Genomic DNA, 19,802 nt, shown 5'->3' with positions numbered 1-19,802 from the left:
CTTATGTGGATTATAGCCATTGGCCAAGAAGGTGTGGCATAAGTGAGCCAGTTCAACAGCAAGAGCATTGTCATTGGAACAGATTGCTCTCGTTCTATGGGTTAGCGTTTTTAAAATGCCATATTGTTGAGAAGGATGATGGTGTGATTGTTTGTGTAAGTATCTCCCTGTATGTATGGGTTTTCTAAAAACTGAAAATGATAAGGAACCATCTGGAAGACGTGTGATAAGTGTATCCAGGAAGGGCAGTTATTAGCTTCCAGTTCCATTGTAAAGTCTGCCCACACGTTTAATGTTAAATTGATGTTCACTGGGGTATGGGCCAGTAAAAAGGTTAAGAACCACTGCACTACACTCACCAAATATGACCATAAAGTGTTATGAAGGATAATATGTAAAAACTGCCATTTGTCTGGTGATGTTGAATGCAGAATTCTGAACATCAACTTGAACATGATATGTGGGGAGTAAACCATGAATCTGCATAAAAACATTTGCCAGCCTGGTTGGCTGAGTGGTTAGCGTATCCGCTCTCCAGCCAAAGGGCTGCAGGTTCGAATCCCGCCTTGGGCATGGATGTTGTGATTGTCTGTGAAAGTACTAGTGGTGATAGTCGGCGGTAGATGACGTTGGTGTTAGCTGATGAAGGTTGGTGGAGTAGTGAGACGAAGAGTTGTAGAGTAGATGCCCTCCCTTGATGAGTCTTTGGACTCCCTGGAGGTATGATGTAATAATAATAATAACATTCAAAACCGAGGCTCACAACATGGCTTTCCATGGTAGGACCACAATATGCAAGCCCCCCATTACCTGAATCACATGTAGCATTGTCCTTAGTGGTGCAAAGAGCATGTTCAGTGAGACGTGGAATCATGGAAAGCTGTTATTGAATTAGAAATCACACTACACCTGCTATCACACAAATGAATGTGTGTGTGGAAGATGCCCAGTGAATGTCTCTTACTAGAATGTGTAACCTAAACTATGAAATTTGGATGTGGTGGTTGTGTGATGTTATGGTCCTATTTTTCCTGCTTTGGCCTCAGACCACCATTAGCGATGCCATGAATATCAAATTCCAAGAGGTTTCTGAACATTCTGATAATGCAATGCTTCCTACTTTGGGCCTTTCTATAGAACTGACTATTGTCTCTTTCAGCAAGAAAATGCACTTTATCATAAGGCTGCTACTGTAATTCTGTGGTTTGTGGACATGAACGTCACAACACTTGACTGACCACCACAGAGCCCTGATCTCAACTCTATTAAACATCTGTGGGATGAATCGGAGTGTTTGATGAGGTTAAGGGATGTCTACCCCATGACAGTTCAGGACCTCATTACATGCCTACAGGAAGAATGATCCAAAATTCCCATCGATCATTATTGTATGATTGTGGAAAGTATGCTCCATAGGATTGCTACAGTTATTGCAGTGAAAGGAGGTCCTACATCTTATTAAGGTGGGCACTGTGGCTGTTTGTTCCTCATATTATGGTGTCTGTTGACTTCTTTTGCAAGCTGTTTATTTCATAACACTTCTCACTCTTATTCTCATATCTCATAATATTCCTTCCACATCATTTGCTTCTAATTGATATCTTACTTAATAAGATTACACATCCATTTCACATATTTGTTCTTCAAGCTCTCAACACATTTAGATACTGTCTTATTTAAGCAGCTGTTCAAAGCTTCCCACGATATCAGATATCTTTGATTTGATATCTTTTCCATTCAGTAACTGTTACTATGGGAACAGAGATGCCGTTCTCCTGAGTTTGTCTTGATTTTTTATCTTTTTAGTTCAGCAACTGTAACCGGTCCTAATTGGAACATCTGTACAGTTTGCTACTTCAGATCAAATCTATGATGCTATCGTCAGATCTAATACTCTTTGGCTAAAGTTCCTCCTTTCACATGCTCCATGAGAAAGTTTTCTTGCAACAAATCAATAAATTCTCCATCATTCTTATCATAAATTTTCTCTGCTGCCTAATCAAGGTATCAACAGATAATTTATTTTACATATTACTTACTTAGTACCCATGAGGATAATTTTAACATTTCATTTTCCCCACCATCTGACTCACCAAGTGTTTAGCAAAATCCACCATATATTTTGTTTTGTTAGCCTCTCCTTTGCATCAGATAGCCTCAAACTCACTGCTACGTGAGACCTATTATTGCTTTCATTTATTTTTGCCCTGCCTGGACTCAAATCATCAGATATTAGTAATATCGCCCCTCTCCACCTTGCCATGTCTGTTCTTCCTAAAAATACTATACTCTTTGTACTTGATCTCAGTTAAAACATTCTGTTAGCCAGGTTCACTAATGCCAACAATCTTAGTCTATAGTGTATTCACCAAAGCAGTAAACTCAACCCCTTTGTTCCTGATTGCTCCTGGCAGGTATTTGTGGTACTTGGTTATCAGTTACCACCTGTCTTTTTCTTATACTTACATTTACAGTCTGTTTTGCCCAGTTGGGAAACTTTCTGTTTTCTCTCCCCAGTACACTCTAAATCATGCATTTCCATCTCTTTACCAGATAAATAAACATGCTCAGTGACATTCATATCATTATCATATTACATACCATAGCTGAACTTACACTTTTTTTTTCCTCTCTCTCTATTCCTCCCATGATCTATTTTTTCTCAACTCTATTCATTAGATCCAACCTCAGTAAATAATTTCTTTAGGCTCCTGATGGCAAATCCATTCAAGTGCAGGCCATCTCTCTTATACGTGGTTTTTCTATTAAACTCGCTCCACATATCCAAAAACTCTCACCCATTTCTTCTACACAGCCTGTGTATTGAATCATTTGCTATCATAGCCCTCCATCTTAACTTGGTATTGTCATATCTCATTAATAAACCAGCACTTTCTCACCTCCAGCAGTCCTTTCATATCTTCTCTCATATTATATTTGTCTCTACTAAATCGTTAGTTCTAGTAATCACTGACATCTCTTTTCTTTATCTGTTGCATTTATCACATTTTTAATTTTCACCCCCAAGAAACTCGAAGTAGTGATTTTGTCTCCAAAAACAATTTTCATGATCGAATCACTATACCATATTACTTCTTTTTTTGTATATTTTAAATGTTTATCTTGTTATTATTCTTACCAATTTCAGTGTTTTCCTACTGCTTTTTGTTTTAGTGGTTTTTCTTATTCTAAATTTCTTTAAATGTTTCTCAACTTTTTTTAAATTCTCTGGCCAATCATCTGATAATTTGTTTTAATTTTTTTTCCTAATTTTTAATAGAAAATGTGTTAAAAGTTTTGGCATTAAACTACAAATTTACATATGCATATGAAACAAATAATTTTTTTAAGGTCTTCATCTTCCAAAGGATATTCAAGACCAGATAAAATCTTTAAAGAGCAGAGCAAATGATTTATGTATACAATTCAATAAAAATCTTAATGAAGAAAATACTACACTAGAATTTACAGATGATGAATTAGATGGTCTTCCTGAAGATTTTATCAACACATTAACAAAGGTATAATTTTTTTTTTTTGTATATTTTAACTAAATTTTGAACAACAACAAAAATTATTGCACATGTATTATTCTAACATAAATGGACAGTATTAAGAAGACATTTTAAATGTTTTATAATTAAAGATAGTTCACATTCAGATAACTAATGCATGTTGATAAATACTACAATTTAAATGTAAGTCTGTGTGAGAATGTTAATCATGTGTGTGATGGTGTTTTTTTTTTTATATTGTATGTATCCTTACAGGACATTATAATTATTTCTTCTTTTTATTATCCTGTATTTTATTTTCCCACCTGGGATGGGAATAAAATGTGTGTCATGATGTTGTGGTATTGACATATTGTGCACTTGGAAACCGAATAACACTTTCAGATATTTTTCAGTACCCTCTATGAATTTTAATGGATATTTCAGATATTTTTGGAAGACATTCATGTCTCATTATTTAAAAGAATTAAGATTGAATGTCGAAACCTCTCAATGTGAGGAAATTTTTAAACCTTTTCATTCCTCCTAGAAATCAGAGAAACTGTCCTTTTTTATGTTAATACTAAGCCGTACATGTATATAGGCACCTTTTTTTTTGTGTGTGTTTGTGTAGTGGACTTTAATAGTACTGGCCATTTTAATTTTCATTTGTTTCTATTCTTTACTTTCCATATTCATTTTTAGTTGGTGGACATAGAAAGAGCCATGTCCTTCTATATCTGCCATTCTTGTGTGATCTGTGGACATCCAGAATGAGGGATCCTGCTGATCTCGCACTTCTTTGACTTGTTCTTGTCTCCCATATCAGCAAGATGGTTGGGTTTGATGGCCTGATCACATTCATTTAGCCAGCAGGCTTGTCTACAAAGGAAAACAAACGGTGTAGTAAAAATCCAATAATTTTCCATAGCCTGGGGAAACCGAAGATTTTTTTGTGGTGCCAGTTTGACATCTAAGGTAGCCCTGCTGTTTCACTTACTTTCATACAAGTTTCACACAAGTACTATCATGGCTTGCTACATAATGAGCATCCAGGTGTGTGGTGGGTGGAAAGCTCTGTTGCTGAATTCTGCTTTGTTTTTTTTTTGAGGATGAGTATTTCATTTTCAGGTTCATCAGGAGTCCTCAACTAACCCCAACCCACTACAGAAACAATTGACACATTATTAAACACTTATATGGCTAACGTTTAGAAAAATATAGAATTTATTAAGTACTTCATCATCAGAGAGGAGAGAAGATCAGTTCAATTGCATTCAAAATATGAATCATAAGATATGAGTTAGGAAGCATGTGCTTACAGCTTATGTCTTGGTACCAGCTTAATGGACAGAAGGCGGCAAGATATTGCATAGAGATGATAAAGGTGACAAAAACTGGAGAAAAAGATATCCTTGATGTATGGAGTAATTACTTTGAAAAATTGCTAAATGAAACAAGCAGTGATGATAGCACAGTGGTAAAAAATGCTCAATAGATGCAATCAGGAATGCATATCCATACTTGAAGTAGAAAAAGCCATCAAAAGCCTGAAATGTGGAAAGGCAGCTGGAGTAGATGATATTCGACCATGCTCAAGCATGGAAGTATAAAAGTCTTACAGTGGCTGCACTGCATAGTTCAGAAGGCATGGACAGAGGGATGAATTCCAGATGATTGGAATAGAGCTCTCATAGAACCCATATATAAAAAGAGAAATAAAACTGAATGTGAGAATTACAGAGACATTTCCCTACTGTGTGTTCCTGATAAGTTTCAGTAAGGAAATACCGTGAGTAGACATATTACTTACTATTATAATAACAGAATTAACTCATGTAAAATATTCTTTATTCGTAGAATTTTCACCTGAGTATCACAGACATCATCAGTACAAGTACAAAGGCTAATTAATGCTATATTCACAAAATGCCACCTAAGTAGCTAAGATTAAATTTCCTAAATTTATTAAAAAAAAAAAAAATGGTTTATATATATATATATATATATATATATATATATATACATGTGTGTGTGTGTATACAATTACAAGTTAGGAAACATTTGCTGATTTATAGAGTACTATCTCCCACATGGAGAAAGAAGTAGATCATCGGATCTGTTTAGGTTAGGGGTTTCACGTTTCTTTGTAAAGCTGTTCCATTAGGAACTGACTTTTGTGAATGACTTTTGTCTTGTTCCACTGAATTCGTTGTCTAGTGTTGATAGCATACTCTGCAAGTCCAGACTGTTCAGGTTCAAGGTAGGTTCACTACCTTATTCACAAGTAAATAAGCAGTTAGCCTTTCTAGGCTAACTGCTTTTAATTCTTCGTCAACCAGATAGTAACCTACAATTCTCAGTCTATAGGAAGGAGACTCATACAGGCCAGTACATTCATGCTGAATCACATCACCATCCCAGTCAAAAGGCAGGTACTATAAAAACACTAGTTCATAGAGCCCACTCCTTTTGTTCTTCAGAAGAACTATTACAAAAAGAATTACAACAAGAATTACAACATATTAATTCCTCCTTCATATCCAATGGTTATAAGAATTTCTTCATAAAAAGAGCTTTAAGTAGGCATGCTTCAGCATCCTCTTCAAATACAGAAGAAACTATGCTTATACCTATCCCCTATGTGCAAGGCATTAGCGAACGCATAATTAAAGTGTTTAAACCACTAAATATTTGTGTGGCCTTTTGACCCATCAGAAAAATCTCTACATGCCTCACGTCTCCAAAGGACAAGCTCCCACATCTCAGCTATCCAGGTGTCTACCAGATTCCCTGCTCTTTTGGGTTATATTTTGGACAAACAGGAAGATCTGCTCAGATCAGGTTAGAAGAACACAAGTCGTATATTCAGTACCTTGAACCTGAACAGTCTGGACTTGCAGAGCATGCCATCAACACTGGACATAGAGTTCAGTGGAACGAGACAAAAGTCATTCACAAGCGTTGGTTCCTAATGTAACGGCTTTACAAAGAAACATGTGAAATGTTACTTCACTACACTAACCTAAACAGATCCGATGGTCTACGTCTTTCTCCCTTGTGGGAGATAGTACTCTATAAATCAGCAAATGTTTCCTAACTTATAATTGTATACACTTATGTATTATATATAATTTTTTTTTTTTTTTTAAATAAATTTAGGAATAACCTTAGCTACTTGGTGGCGCTTTGTGAATATAGCAGTTATTGTTTAATTAGCCTTTGTACTGATGATGCCTATGATATTCAGGCAAAAATTCTATGAATAAAGAATATTTTACATGAGTTAATTCCGTTATTATAATAGTAAGTAAAAGTTCCTGGTAAGATTTATGCAAGTATACTGAGAAACAGTTGAGAAGGATTGTGGAAGGGAAGCTTGGTGAAGAACAAGCTGGATTTAGGCCAAATAGAGGCTGTCAGGATCAGATTTTCACTTTACGACAAATAGTTGAGTAATCATGGGAATATAATTTAGATCTGTATTTAAGTTTTGTAGATATGCAAAAGGCATATGACAAGGTGCCAACAAGAAAAGCTATTCAAAATGCTACAGTTATATGGTGCCAATCAAGCAATACTTAGTCTTTATTTGAGTTGTAAGTCAGCAGTTAGAATTGAAGGAAGTACAGGAATGTGGTATAATGTTCAATCTAGTGTCAGACAAGGATGTACATTATCTCCTCTGTTATTCATTATCTGTATGAATCACATTATGAAGGAAAGTGATATTAAACCTGATATCAAAATTGGAAATGTTAATCTCAGAGCTTTACTTTATGCAGATGATGTTATACTTCTAAATAAATCCAGCAAGATTCCCTGAATAAATTGAATAACTATTGTAATAGATATTACAACATACATATAAGTTGACCAAGATATTAAGGTCAGCAATAACAAGACAAAGACAATGAAAACAAGAAAGTGGTATTTCAATGCAGATGCATTGAAAATATCAACTGCATTGTGAATGGAGAACCTATACAACAAGTAAAACATTTCAGCTACTTAGGCATGATTTTTAGTGAAGATGGTAAATTAAATATGGAAATAGACAACAGAATCAACAAAGCTGGTATGGTAGAAAGTCAACTGAAAAAATTTATATATGGAATAAGAGAGAAATTAGTCAAAACACTAAATTATCTGTATACAACACAGTGTTCAAGCCAATTTTAACTTATGGACCTGAGAGCTGGGTTAGAAATAAAACATTTGACCAGACAAGAGACTGCAGATACGAGAGTCCTGAGAAAGATGGGGCGTGAACAGATTGCATCAATGACAATATCATATTAAAAACAAGAATATTAGGATACAACTTGACATTGTCAACATCCATGAATGTGTTAGCAGAGCTAATCTCAGATGGTACGGTCACTTAAACAGAATGGGAGAGGAAAGATTAACCAAACAAGTGTTCCCTGCCAGGTTGGCAGGAAAAAGACCCAGAGGAAGACCAAGTTATAGGTAAATTGATACAATAAAAAATTCTTTAGAAGACAGAAATATAAGATCTGATAATGTTGGAGTCTTGATAGGTAACAGATTGATTTGGAGGAAAATTGTAGATAGGCAGTTGGTGGTGATGTAAGTTTTTCATGTAGTACTATCATATCCTGTACACCCTTTGATGGTACATGTCAGAAATTTGATGATAATGATGAGTTCAAAGGAGTTTTTATTTTATAGATTTAGTTTCTATAATTAAAAATTAAATAACCTAATCAATATTTAAAAAAAAAAAAAATTATGAACAGTTAATGGCAGTCATTTCCCAGAACTTTGAAATAAGCATACAATCAGATTAGTTGATGTTCAGATGATGTGGTTAGGTTTCACACATCTCAAGGAACAGTCACATTTGAATTGGCTGTAATGAAAAATGCTGTTTCAATAGCATAGGAAGCAAGGCTATACTTATCAGATTCCAATCTTAGCAGAACATCCAGTCCGTCCAAAACTAAAATAACACATATGCACAGTAGATAACCTTTTAATATGTAAACATTTCATCTTACGTATCAAAAGACATCTTCAGTATAAAATTACACAACAATAGGAACTAAATTCAAAAAATCATTAGCATGCATGCTTAAATTGGAATCCTTCTAGCCATTGTATTCAACACAAAATACGAGGCTAATCTTCTTGAATGGCAGTCAGTCTCAAGTAGAGTAATGTGGGCAAATATGAGAATAGGGAACTGGACAATGAGACTTATTTGTGCCTATGGTCCCACAGAAGGTTCTACTAAGGTGGAAGTGGAAGAATTTTTTGACGCTTTAGAAAAAGCAACTGACACAATGAAAAAAGAAAAGTTGGTCCTTGTTGGGGATCTAAATAGCAGAGTAGGAAATGATTGTGAGACATACAAAAATATTTTGGGAAAATTTGGAGAAAAGAGCAAAGCTAATAATAATGGCAAATATCTGTTGGATTTCTGCTCAGGACATGGACTGGTTATTACTAACACCATGTTCCAACATAAAAATGTGCACAAATTCACATGGAGAGAAGAGGCTAGGAATAAGAAAAGTCTCATTGACTATGTTATTGTTGATAGTGATATTTTCTCCCTGGTGCAGGACACCAGAGTGTACAGAGGATTTGAAATTGGAAGTGATCACTATTTAGTCTTGAGCAGGATAAAATTGAATTTCATGTTGAAAAGAATAACATGTAAGAAAGTTTTAAAGCGAATAAAAGTTGAGCAGCCCTCAGATGTGAACTGTAGACTAAAATACACAAAGATTATTGAAAAGAAAATGAAAAAGTTTGAGAACAGGAATCAAACCTTGGAGATTCAGTGGCAAACTCTGAAAAAAACATTGATTGATTCTGCCAGAGAGGCATGTGGTGAGGTTGTGTGCAAGGATAAAAAAATCAGAACTCCCTGGTGGACACAGGAAGTTAAAGAGGCAGTGAAGGAAAAGAAGAAAGGATATCAAAAGTTCCAGGCAAATAAGTCAGCTTTTACTCTTACAGAATACAGAGACAAATGTAAGAAAGCTGAACAGTGTGTAAAACTAGCTAAACAAAAGTCATGAGAGGACTTTGGCAAGAATATAGAAAATAAATATCAAGAAGGTGGCAAAATATTCTGGAGGTTGTTGAAGAAGCTTAGGAATGGAGGAAAGAGTGCTGTAAATGGAGTTAGAGATGATAAAGGTGACATGAAAACAGGAGAAAAAGATATCCTTGAAGTATGGAGTAATTACTTTGAAAAACTGCTAAATGAAAGAAGCAGTGATGACAGCATAGTGATAAAAAACACTGACCAGGCATGCAGTCAGGAATACATATCCATACTAGAAGTAGAAAAAGCCATCAAAGGCTTGAAATGTGGAAAGACAGCAGGAGTAGATGATATTCGACCAGAAATGCTGAAGTATGATGGTATAAAAGTCTTACAGTGGCTGCACTGCATAGTTCAGAAAGCCTAGACAGAGGGACGAATTCCCAATGATTAGAGTAGAGCTCTCATAGTACCCATATATAAAAAGGGAAATACAACTGAATGTGAGAATTACAGAGGTATTTCCCTACTGAGTGTTCCTGGCAAGATCTATGCAAGTATACTTGAGAAACAGTTGAGAAGAATTGTGGAAGAAAAGCTTGGTGAAGAACAAGCTGGATTCAGGCCAAATAGAGGCTGTCAGGATCAGATCTTCACTTTACGACAAATAGTCGAGAAAGCATTGGAATATAACAAAGATCTGTATTTCAGTTTTGTCGATTTGGAAAAGGCATATGACAAGGTGCCAAGAGAGAAGCTATTCAATACGCTGCAGTTATATGGTGTCAATGGGGCATTATATCAAGCAATACTTAGTCTTTATTTGAGTTGTAAGTCAGCAGTTAGAATTGAAGGAAGTACAGGAAGATGGTTTATTGTTAAATCTGGTGTGAGACAAGGATGTACATTATCCCCTCTGTTATTCATTATCTATATGGATCACATTATGAAGGAAAGTGGTATTAAACGTGATATCAAAATTGGAGATGTTAATGTCAGCTCTTTGCATTATGCGGATGATGTTATACTTCTAAATAAATCCGCCACAAGTCTGCAAGATTCTCTGAATAAATTGAATAGCTGTTGTATTAGATATGGTATGAAGGTCAGCAATAAAAAGACAAAGACAATGAAAATAGGCAGAATCATTGAAAATGTTAACTTTGTTGTGAATGGAGAACCTGTGGAACAAGTAAAACATTTCAGCTACTTAGGCACGATTTTTACTGAAGATGGTAAATTAAATAAAGAAATAGACAACAGAATTAGCAAAGCTGGTATGGTGGGAAGTCAATTGAATAAATTCATATGCAATAAGAGAGAAATTAGTCGGAACACTAAATTAGCTGTATACAAGACAGTGTTCAAACCAGTTTTAACTTATGGATCTGAGAGCTGGGTCAGAAGTAAAACACTTGACCAAAGACTAGAGACCGCAGATATGAGAGTCCTGAGAAAGATTAGAGGCGTGAACAGATGGCATCAATGGCAATATCATATTAAAAATGAGGATATTAGGAACTTGACATTGTCAGCATCCAGGAATGCGTTAGCAGAGCTAATCTCAGGTGGTATGGTCACTTAAATAGAATGTGCGAGGAAAGATTAGCAAAACAAGTGTTCTCTGCCAGGTTGGCAGGAAAACAACCCAGAGGAAGACCAAAATATAGGTGGATTGATACGGTACAAAGTGCCTTAGACGATAGAAATATAAGATCTGATAATGTTGGAGTCTTGACAAGTAACAGACTGATTTGGAGGAAAATTGTAGATAGGAAGTTAGTAATGATGTAATTTTTTCATGTAGTACTGTCATATCCTGTACATCCCTTGAGGGTACATGGCAGGAATTTGATGATGATGATGAGGAGCTAATTGGGCTGTTAAAAAAAAATATATATATATATATATATTTTATACACTTGAAGATAACAATTTCCAAGAGGAGAGAAGATCAGTTCATTTGCATTCAAAACATGAATCATAAGGTATGAATTATGTAGCATGTGTTTACAGCTTATTTCAAGAGTCTGGGAAATTGTTATCCTCAAGTGAATAAAAGAAATTTATCTGTTATATATATATATATATATATATAATTATAAAGGATTATGAAGCTATCTAGGATTACGAAGAAATTCAACATAAAGACCGACTATACTACTCTGCCAAAACTTCGTTCTTTTCTGTGTCGACCAAAACACAACCAACTGCATTTTCCTGGTGTTTATAAAGTTATGTGAGACTGTGGTCAACCCTATTTTGGCCAGACAGATTAATCTATTTCACTTCATCTTGAGGAACATAGACGTGATATCTCCTACAGCAGAACACGAGCGAGCGCCCTTTCCAGTCATGTTCTCTTCTCCGCAAACTCTAACCTCGAAGAACGGCCACCAAGTTGATTGGGACCGCACAACCAATTTATATATATGCAAGGATGAATTGGAAAGATGAATTATAGAATCCAAAGAAATAGTTCTGGACCCTTCACACTTGAACAACAATCTAAGCTACAATTTGCCTGATTCCCATAGCGCAATAATCCAATACTGACGCTATAAAATTAGCTGGCACACACACATTCAACTCATGCCAACAGTAGCACGTGGTCACCTATTCAAATATGGCTGTTACTATTCTGCTTCTTTTTATTAAGTTGGAAAGTCCATGTTTCTTACCTTGTTATTTTTATAAATCTTATGTTATTTCTTACTCACCTGAAGAAGTCAGAACACTGATGAAACTATTGTGATTTATTCAAGTTTTTTGTTATACTTTCTCGGGTTCTAGTCAGTTAAATTTTAATTTTATAAATATATATATATATATATATATTGAATCTCCTCATGTCTGAGGACTCATGACCTTCCAGATGAAGCTTCACCATTTCTTTTTCCCCTCTGCCTTTCTTATCGTTTGTTCTAGTTTAAGTCCAGTGATTCTTGATATTTGGTCAATCCATCTGTTGGGGGGGGGGGGGGGTTCTCTCTTTTTTTGTTTTCTCCACAGTTTACCCTGGATGATTATTTTTTCCAGGCAGTTGCCTTCCCTTCTGCATGTGTCCAAAATATTGCACAGGTCTCTTGTCAATTATGTTTGTCAGGCTTGTGTGGATATTCAGTTCTTCTAGGATACTTTTGTTTGTTCGTTTTTCTGTCCAGTACAATCTTAACATTCATCTCCAGCACGAGAACTCAAACACCTCAATTCTTCTATCATCTTTTGTCATTTTCCAAGACTCGGAAGCATAGAGAAACATTGAAAAAACTAAGGTTTCTACTAGCTTAATTTTGGCCTTTTTGGAGATGTGCTTGTCTTTCCATATCTTCAGTTAAATCAATCATCACTTTTTTAGCTATTGCTATTCTTCTTATCTCTTTTTTTTACATCCATCTTTTTTTGCTATGATCACTCCATGGTAGTTGAAATTATCAAGTTTCAGTTCTTTCTATATCTCTCTCTTCTGCACTGTTTAAAATCATTATTTTGGTTTTATCTTTATTTATTCGTAAACCATGGCTTAAGCTTTCCCATTCTAATTGATTTAGGATGGATCTTAATTCCTGTTCATTTGTGGCTATTATCACTGTGTCATCTGAGTATCATAGGTTAGTGATTGTTTGGCCACCTATTTTAATGCCTCTTCCACTTTTCTAGAGATCTTTTAATTATAGTTTTGCTGTAAAGGTTGAATAGTAATGGTGAGAGTATGCATCTTCGTTTTGATCCTTTTTCAAATTGGAATGCAGAGGATACTGAGTTTTCAATTCTTACTGTTGAGTTCTTTATGAGGGTTACTAGATGGTTTGGTATTCCCAATTCTTGCATGATATCACGTAAAAATATCCCCTCTCATAGAGTCAATGGCCTTGGAATAATCCATAAAGCATAGATAAAGACTTAAGTTGAATTCCCTTGCTTTTTTGATTATTTGTCTGATATTAGATATATGATCTCTAGTTCCTTGACCTTTTCAGAATCCTGCTTGTTCTTCTGAGATTTGAGTCTATAAAATTTTGTAATCTTTCATTAATAATGTGTAGTAAAATCTTGCTAGTATGTGAGATAAGGACAATGGTGTGGTAGTTTTCACATTTGTTGTAATTGCCTTTTTTGTAGATTGGGATAATGGTGGAATTAGTCCAATCATTTGGCCATCTTCCAAATTTTGTTGTTTAAATCATGTATCCAATTGACTGCATTCTCTCCAAGGTTTTTCAGCATCTCAGCTGATATTGAATCAGGAATTGGAGCTTTGTTATTCCTTAATTTTTTGATTGCTTGTTCTACTTCACTTCTGAGGATCTCCGGTTCTGTTTCCATGTTTTTGATAGCCTCCTTTGTCTTCTTGTTGAATAGTTGGGTCCTTGTAAATCTTGGTACAATACTGTTTCCATCTTTTGGCTATGTCTTTGAATTTTTTGATTATGTCTTTAACCTTCTTGAATAAATCTGTCGTTTCATTAGAGTTGGAGTGTCTTTCTATTTCTTTACAGATGTTTTGGATATAGCTGTTTTTATCTCTTTTTGACAAGATTTCTTAATAGCTTTATTCAGGTTCAGGTAATTTGGGTTTTGCTAATCTGTTGTTTTAATTTGTTTCCTTTTTTCAATTAGTTCTAGGGTTTCTTTTGTAATTCATGGACTACCATTCTTTTTTTATTGGGATGTTTTTGGCTGAATTTTACAATTTTGTAATGTGCATATATATATACACACAGTCCAATTAGGTTTAATCCATAAATCCGGTGCTGTATACATAGAGGGATTCCAATTTAAACATGTATGCTAATGTTTTTTTGAATTTAGTTCCTATCATTGTTCGATAATTGTACTGAAGATGTCTTATTATACTTAAGATGAAATATTTACATATTAAAAAGTTATCTACTGTGGCATACATGTTATTTTATAGTTATGAATACTCCACAGGTTTCACTATACACGAAAGTCTGTCCAAAGTAACAAAGATGACATGAATACGGCACTTATCCAGGGGTTCTTTGTACAAGACTTGATAATACCTATCTTCTGTAATGATGTGAAGATAATTCAATACTACCTGTATGATTAAGAATCAATAATATCCAAAAAGGTAAGACTGCTGTTGGATTCACATTCAATAGTAAATTTGGTTTGGGATTACAAGAAGTTTATTTTATCCAGAAATGTTAGTAATTTTGTATCTGAATTGGACCAAATTACAATTGGTCCAATTCAGATACATATCAACAAAATGAAGTCAGATACAAGATGGAGGGAAAATAGTATGGAAGAGTTTGTTTTCTAGATGTTCAGGCAAGTTACTTGTTTAAATTGAGTTCAGGTTGCTTTATGTGGCAAAATGAGTTATTCAAACAGATTTGAAGGAATGGTGATGTATAGTCCTGTCTCACCAACTTTCCCTGATTATTTTATGGAACATCTAGAAAACCAACTCTTCCACGCCATTTTCCCCTTATATCTTGCTTCATTTTGTTAATATCTTTGCAATTTCGTCCCACTAATTGCACTCGGGTATCACATTCACTGTTGAACGTGAATACAACAGTCTTCCATCTTTGGAAAATTATTGCCAGTAATCATCCCTCAGCCAGAGTAGGGTATGGAAACATCTGAACAAACAGCATGGATTCTTCACAAGTACAATCTGTATCAGAGGTTTCCCAACTTTTTGCCTTCACACATCTCTCTTTAGTGTAATCTTAATGTACACACCTCTCCTAAAAATTCAAACACTGAAATGAACAAATAAACAATGAAAACAATTCAGTGAACCTTATCTTTTAATAAAGATATAAAAATTAAAATGTTGAAATGAAACAAAAATAATTATTTATCATAAACAATTATAAAATAATTATATAGTTCTTCATAACCACTTTAATGAGATGAATTTTTTTGCTTTCAACCAGTTAGGACAGAAAATTGAGGAACAGTCTTTGACAGTGCTAGGTGAATAACATGTCTGGCATTCAGTCGATTTCTGAACTTTGTCTTTGCACTGACTAATGTTGAAAATCCAAATTCACGTAGTTAGGTTGTACAAATGGATTAACACTAAATTAGCATTACTTGCCAAAACTAAGTATACAGCCATTTTGGGAACACCAGAATTTATCAAGATAATCTTTGGTTAATCTTTTGATTAACGAAATTTTGCTTAGTTTTTCCTGATTTGATGGATGATCAGCATCATCCATCAAATCCAAACTGATTTGTAAGTGTTTGACTTTGACAAGTTAGCTGTAAGCCAAAACAATGTTTGTTCTTCCTCCACCACCACCATGTTACTCATTTGAAACTAGTATTTTGGGAAAGGTGGATTTATTGTAACAATGTACAACTAAAAGATTCTTCACACCTCTGGTGGACTGTGTCTGTACCTTTCCAAGGGAGGTACACCTCACAGTTTGGGAAACCCCGATCTATACACTTGGTTCAAATGAGTTTGGAAGCTGGCTTCTTTTCTGTCATCTACAAGGAGAAATTACGTCTTTCTTGTCAGATGTTTATCAAGTGCTCTGTTTGTGCTAGCTTTGTTGCTTTGGATAGACTGGTGCCATTCTTCTAAGATTAGAATCCAGGAACATCAAGACTACATCACATTTTCAGAATGTGATAAGTCTGACCTTGTTTCCCATCCACTGATACTAGACACAGCATTCTTTGGAACCAGATCAAGATTCTTCAAGGCGATTCAAATTTGATATGTCTGACTAAGATATGCTAATATTTTACACACACACACACACACACACACACACACACACACACACACACACACACACACACACACACACACACACACACACACACACACTCTCTCTCTCTCTCTCTCTCTCTCACAACAAAATACACAAAAAGAAAACTTAGTTTTCATGTATGTTGTACTGTGAAAAAACACCAAATACATAGCCCTGGAGAAAGAACCTGTAAAACCTGAGGAAAATAAATATATAAATATGTAAAAAAAGAAACTCGCTAAAAAAAAAACTAACAATGGTGCAGTCTTATGCCAAGATTTTTGGAGTTTCATTATTTTAAATGAGAAAGTATATATATATAGTTTTTCTTCAGACGATCATTTTTGTATTTTGCCTAAATGATTAATATGGCTACTTCTAGTGGTGACTCAGCAGCTTGCCTGCAATTTGAAGAATTGATGAAATGTATAATAAACTTAGCTGTAGAGAGTTTTAGTGGAGAAAACTCTGAAAACATTGAAGCTTTCTTTAGCTCAACTGAGGCTATTAAAAACTGAGGAAAATAGTCTGATGAGCTACTGCTCATAATATTGAAGTCTAAATTGCAGGAAAAGGCTAAGTCAAGTCCTTCTTTCAAAACTCAAAGAAAGCTGGAGAAGCATCTGATTATGCCTCATTAAAAAAAAAGATAAAGCATAACAAAGCATGAGAAAGATTGTCTCGAATCTAAATTCCGATATTAGCATGTCATGCAATTTGTTACCTTTCAGTGAGAATAGTGCAACTTGCTGAAATTGGGGCTCATTTCAGGTTTGGGAATTAATCCATTTCGAAAATCGGACTCTTTCCTTTCAAACGGCTGGTTCTTTAACATGGTAGCCTATGGGAGACCACAGCGGATGCATTAATGCGTTAGCGGGCACCTTGTCTTCGTTTGCTATCGGAAATGATGTCACCGGAAGGGGGATGAAACGGAAGTTACATCAGATTGACGTCACGCTGATGCTAGTATCTCTCTCTCCGTCGGAGACTAGCATAGCGGCGTGGTCTCCCTATGTGCCTCTGGTTACGATCAGTCGCTTGCGGCCGACGCTAGTCTCTCTCTCGGTCGGCGGCTAGCATAGCGGCCGTGGTCTTCCTATGTGGCTGTGGTTTTGCGTGCATATTCGGTCGAGCACACGCGGCATGTTTGCTCTTTACGGTATATGTCACCATACGCGGCCAGTATATCAGACTATATACCTGAGTTATATTCATTTTTGCTGCTTGTTTTTATCGCATAATTATAGTTTTTAATGCCAGTGCAAAATAAGAAATCCTTTCATATATTCTTCACTTCATATTGTATCACTATGGAAGATTAATGTCACTATCAATTTTTTTTTTTTTGCTAATTATTTTAATCGTCAATACATTTTAAAATTCTTGCAGGACTTGATTGAAGATAATTATTTTTGTCAAACGATTATTTTATAAATTCATGAAAATCCTTTTTTATTCATAATCTTAGTTCGAAGGTTAGTTCTCAGATTGCGCGAATGTCCGCACTTTTAAATTTTGCTTTATAGAGAATCATATCATACGTAAATCTTGAATCATATCATGTAATGCATAATTTTTATAATGTAATCTGTAGGTTTTTGCATTTCAACTTTCTTGGTTTCCTCCTAATCGCTCACTTCAAATCGAAATAAACGGCAGTTTTGAGGTAGCGATATTTTCTCTACAGTTCATCTTTCGAAACATGTGTAGGTGCATGCGTCAAAATGAAATTATTTCCAAAATTTTCATAACAGAATTAATTCGCCTTTAATGGCTAACTCCCCCCTCCCAAAATTATCACCACACACACACACTTTTAATATTCCGAAACCGAAATTAAATTGTGATTATTATATTGTGACTATTGTAAATTAGCAAATTTTGTATATTTTTTTTTCATTTATGTTATTTCCTGATAAGTATAAATCATTAAATTATGTAATATTGGGGAAATTGATGTTTAAAAAAGAGTTTCATCCTACAAAAGCAACATCAGAATAAATAAAATGTTTTGAACATCTGTAAAGCAATCAGAAAGGCGAAAAATATAATAATAAAATAAAATAAATTTCTGTGTGTATTCGGCTATTGTTAGGGACTTTTGAGTTCGTCTACTGGACATGTTCGTTTCTCACTTTCTCAATAATTTTCGTTAGCTTACGGACTGTTACTCGAGCAGAACCCCCCCCCGCAAAAAAAAAACATAAATTATTATGTAATACATATGCGCCTTTTTCTTTTAAATAATTCAAATCTTTTTTTTTTCAAGATAATTGTATCAAATTATAATTTTTCGATAATGAAACTGATCACTATAAATTAAGAAATCATTTTGGTATAACTGTAGTATCAGCCTGTAAAAGATATGTAAGTTAGGATGTCTGTAATCAACAATGGAAAACGAAACAAGACATTCTTGATGTATTCTGCACTACTGCCAGGCAATTTAGTGTGATTTCTGGGGAAAGCTTTCTCTCTTGTCTTTCTCAATAGCTGTGAGAGTAATCTAAGTTTAGCTTTTCCTCAAGCTAAGAGGATTATTATGGAGTATTTCGAACATGTAGTAATATTTAGAATTAAAAAAATAAATAGCAAAAATAACACTACTGAAGTTTCAGCAGACCACTGAACAACTGATTTCATATTGCAAAGAAATAGTACAGAATTAGAAGCTTCGACGGCACAACAATATTATTGCTTTATTTTATTTCATTTATTTATTTTTATTTTTTTGTCAAAACGGTAAACTGAAGTAACAGATTTCGAATTCTGTCTGAAAGTTTTCAAACCAGTAGAAATTTATAAAGTAGTTATGTAATTGAGTTCCAGGAGAGGAGAAGGGAGGTAGATGCAGTAGAAAATCTTCAAAATGACATAATTTTTTAATCATTTCGTATAGGATATCCTTCATATTATATTTTCAGCATATCTACAGTGGTTACACTGGATATTATATTATAGTAATGCAGATCCTAAAAAAATATATAAAAAAAACTCTTGCAGTTTTAAGCAAAAGACAAAAGTGAAGAGTCTGTGAATAAAATACCATTGGATATAAATTTTTGATATTAAAAAGACTCGCAATCAGAAACCCCGAGTAATGCAGTTTAACACCATTTATTGTTCATAAAAAAAAAATCGTTCCTAAAATTGAAATGTGAGACCCATATAATCTTATTTTGCAAGGAAAGAAAGCAAAATGTCATATTTATTTCAATAAATGTTATTTAAAAATTATAAATATTTGACATAATCTTTCCAATGCAAACAAACATATTGATTATTTATTTTTGCACATGTGAAATTCGTTTTTATTTTGGGAAGAGACACAACAAATTGTGCAGCAAAAAATGTCAAATATCGTAGGGCAATAAAGAAATTCCAAGTAACACAGTGCACATAAAGACAATAATCCGTTAACGGTGGGGGGGAGATTGCAGTTGAACAGATAAAATGCTGATGAAGTTTCAACAGCATTCTACGTTTTAATTAGGTTAAAGGGATTTTGAGTATATTTGCGAAGAGAAATATTAG

At 34.5% G+C, this 19,802-nt stretch overlaps 1 protein-coding gene across 1 annotated transcript in view; it reads left to right on the top strand.

Annotated features, from left to right (window-relative positions):
* Positions 1 to 19,802, top strand: part of LOC150092594 (thimet oligopeptidase-like) — a 329,903-nt gene that overhangs the window by 52,732 nt on the left and 257,369 nt on the right. The window contains exon 4 of the mRNA XM_090414823.1: positions 3,352 to 3,521. Within this exon, the coding sequence (XP_090270949.1) occupies positions 3,352 to 3,521 (170 nt within the window). The remainder of the gene's footprint in view (positions 1 to 3,351; positions 3,522 to 19,802) is intronic.

Source organism: Typopeltis vanoorti, chromosome 25 (genome assembly GCF_054136105.1).
Source record: "Typopeltis vanoorti isolate ZY-2024b chromosome 25, IOZ_Tvanoo_1.0, whole genome shotgun sequence".
NCBI lineage: Eukaryota > Metazoa > Arthropoda > Arachnida > Uropygi > Thelyphonidae > Typopeltis > Typopeltis vanoorti.
The sequence above is the reverse complement of the archived record's forward strand: the minus strand, read 5'-3'. Positions and strand labels throughout refer to the sequence as shown.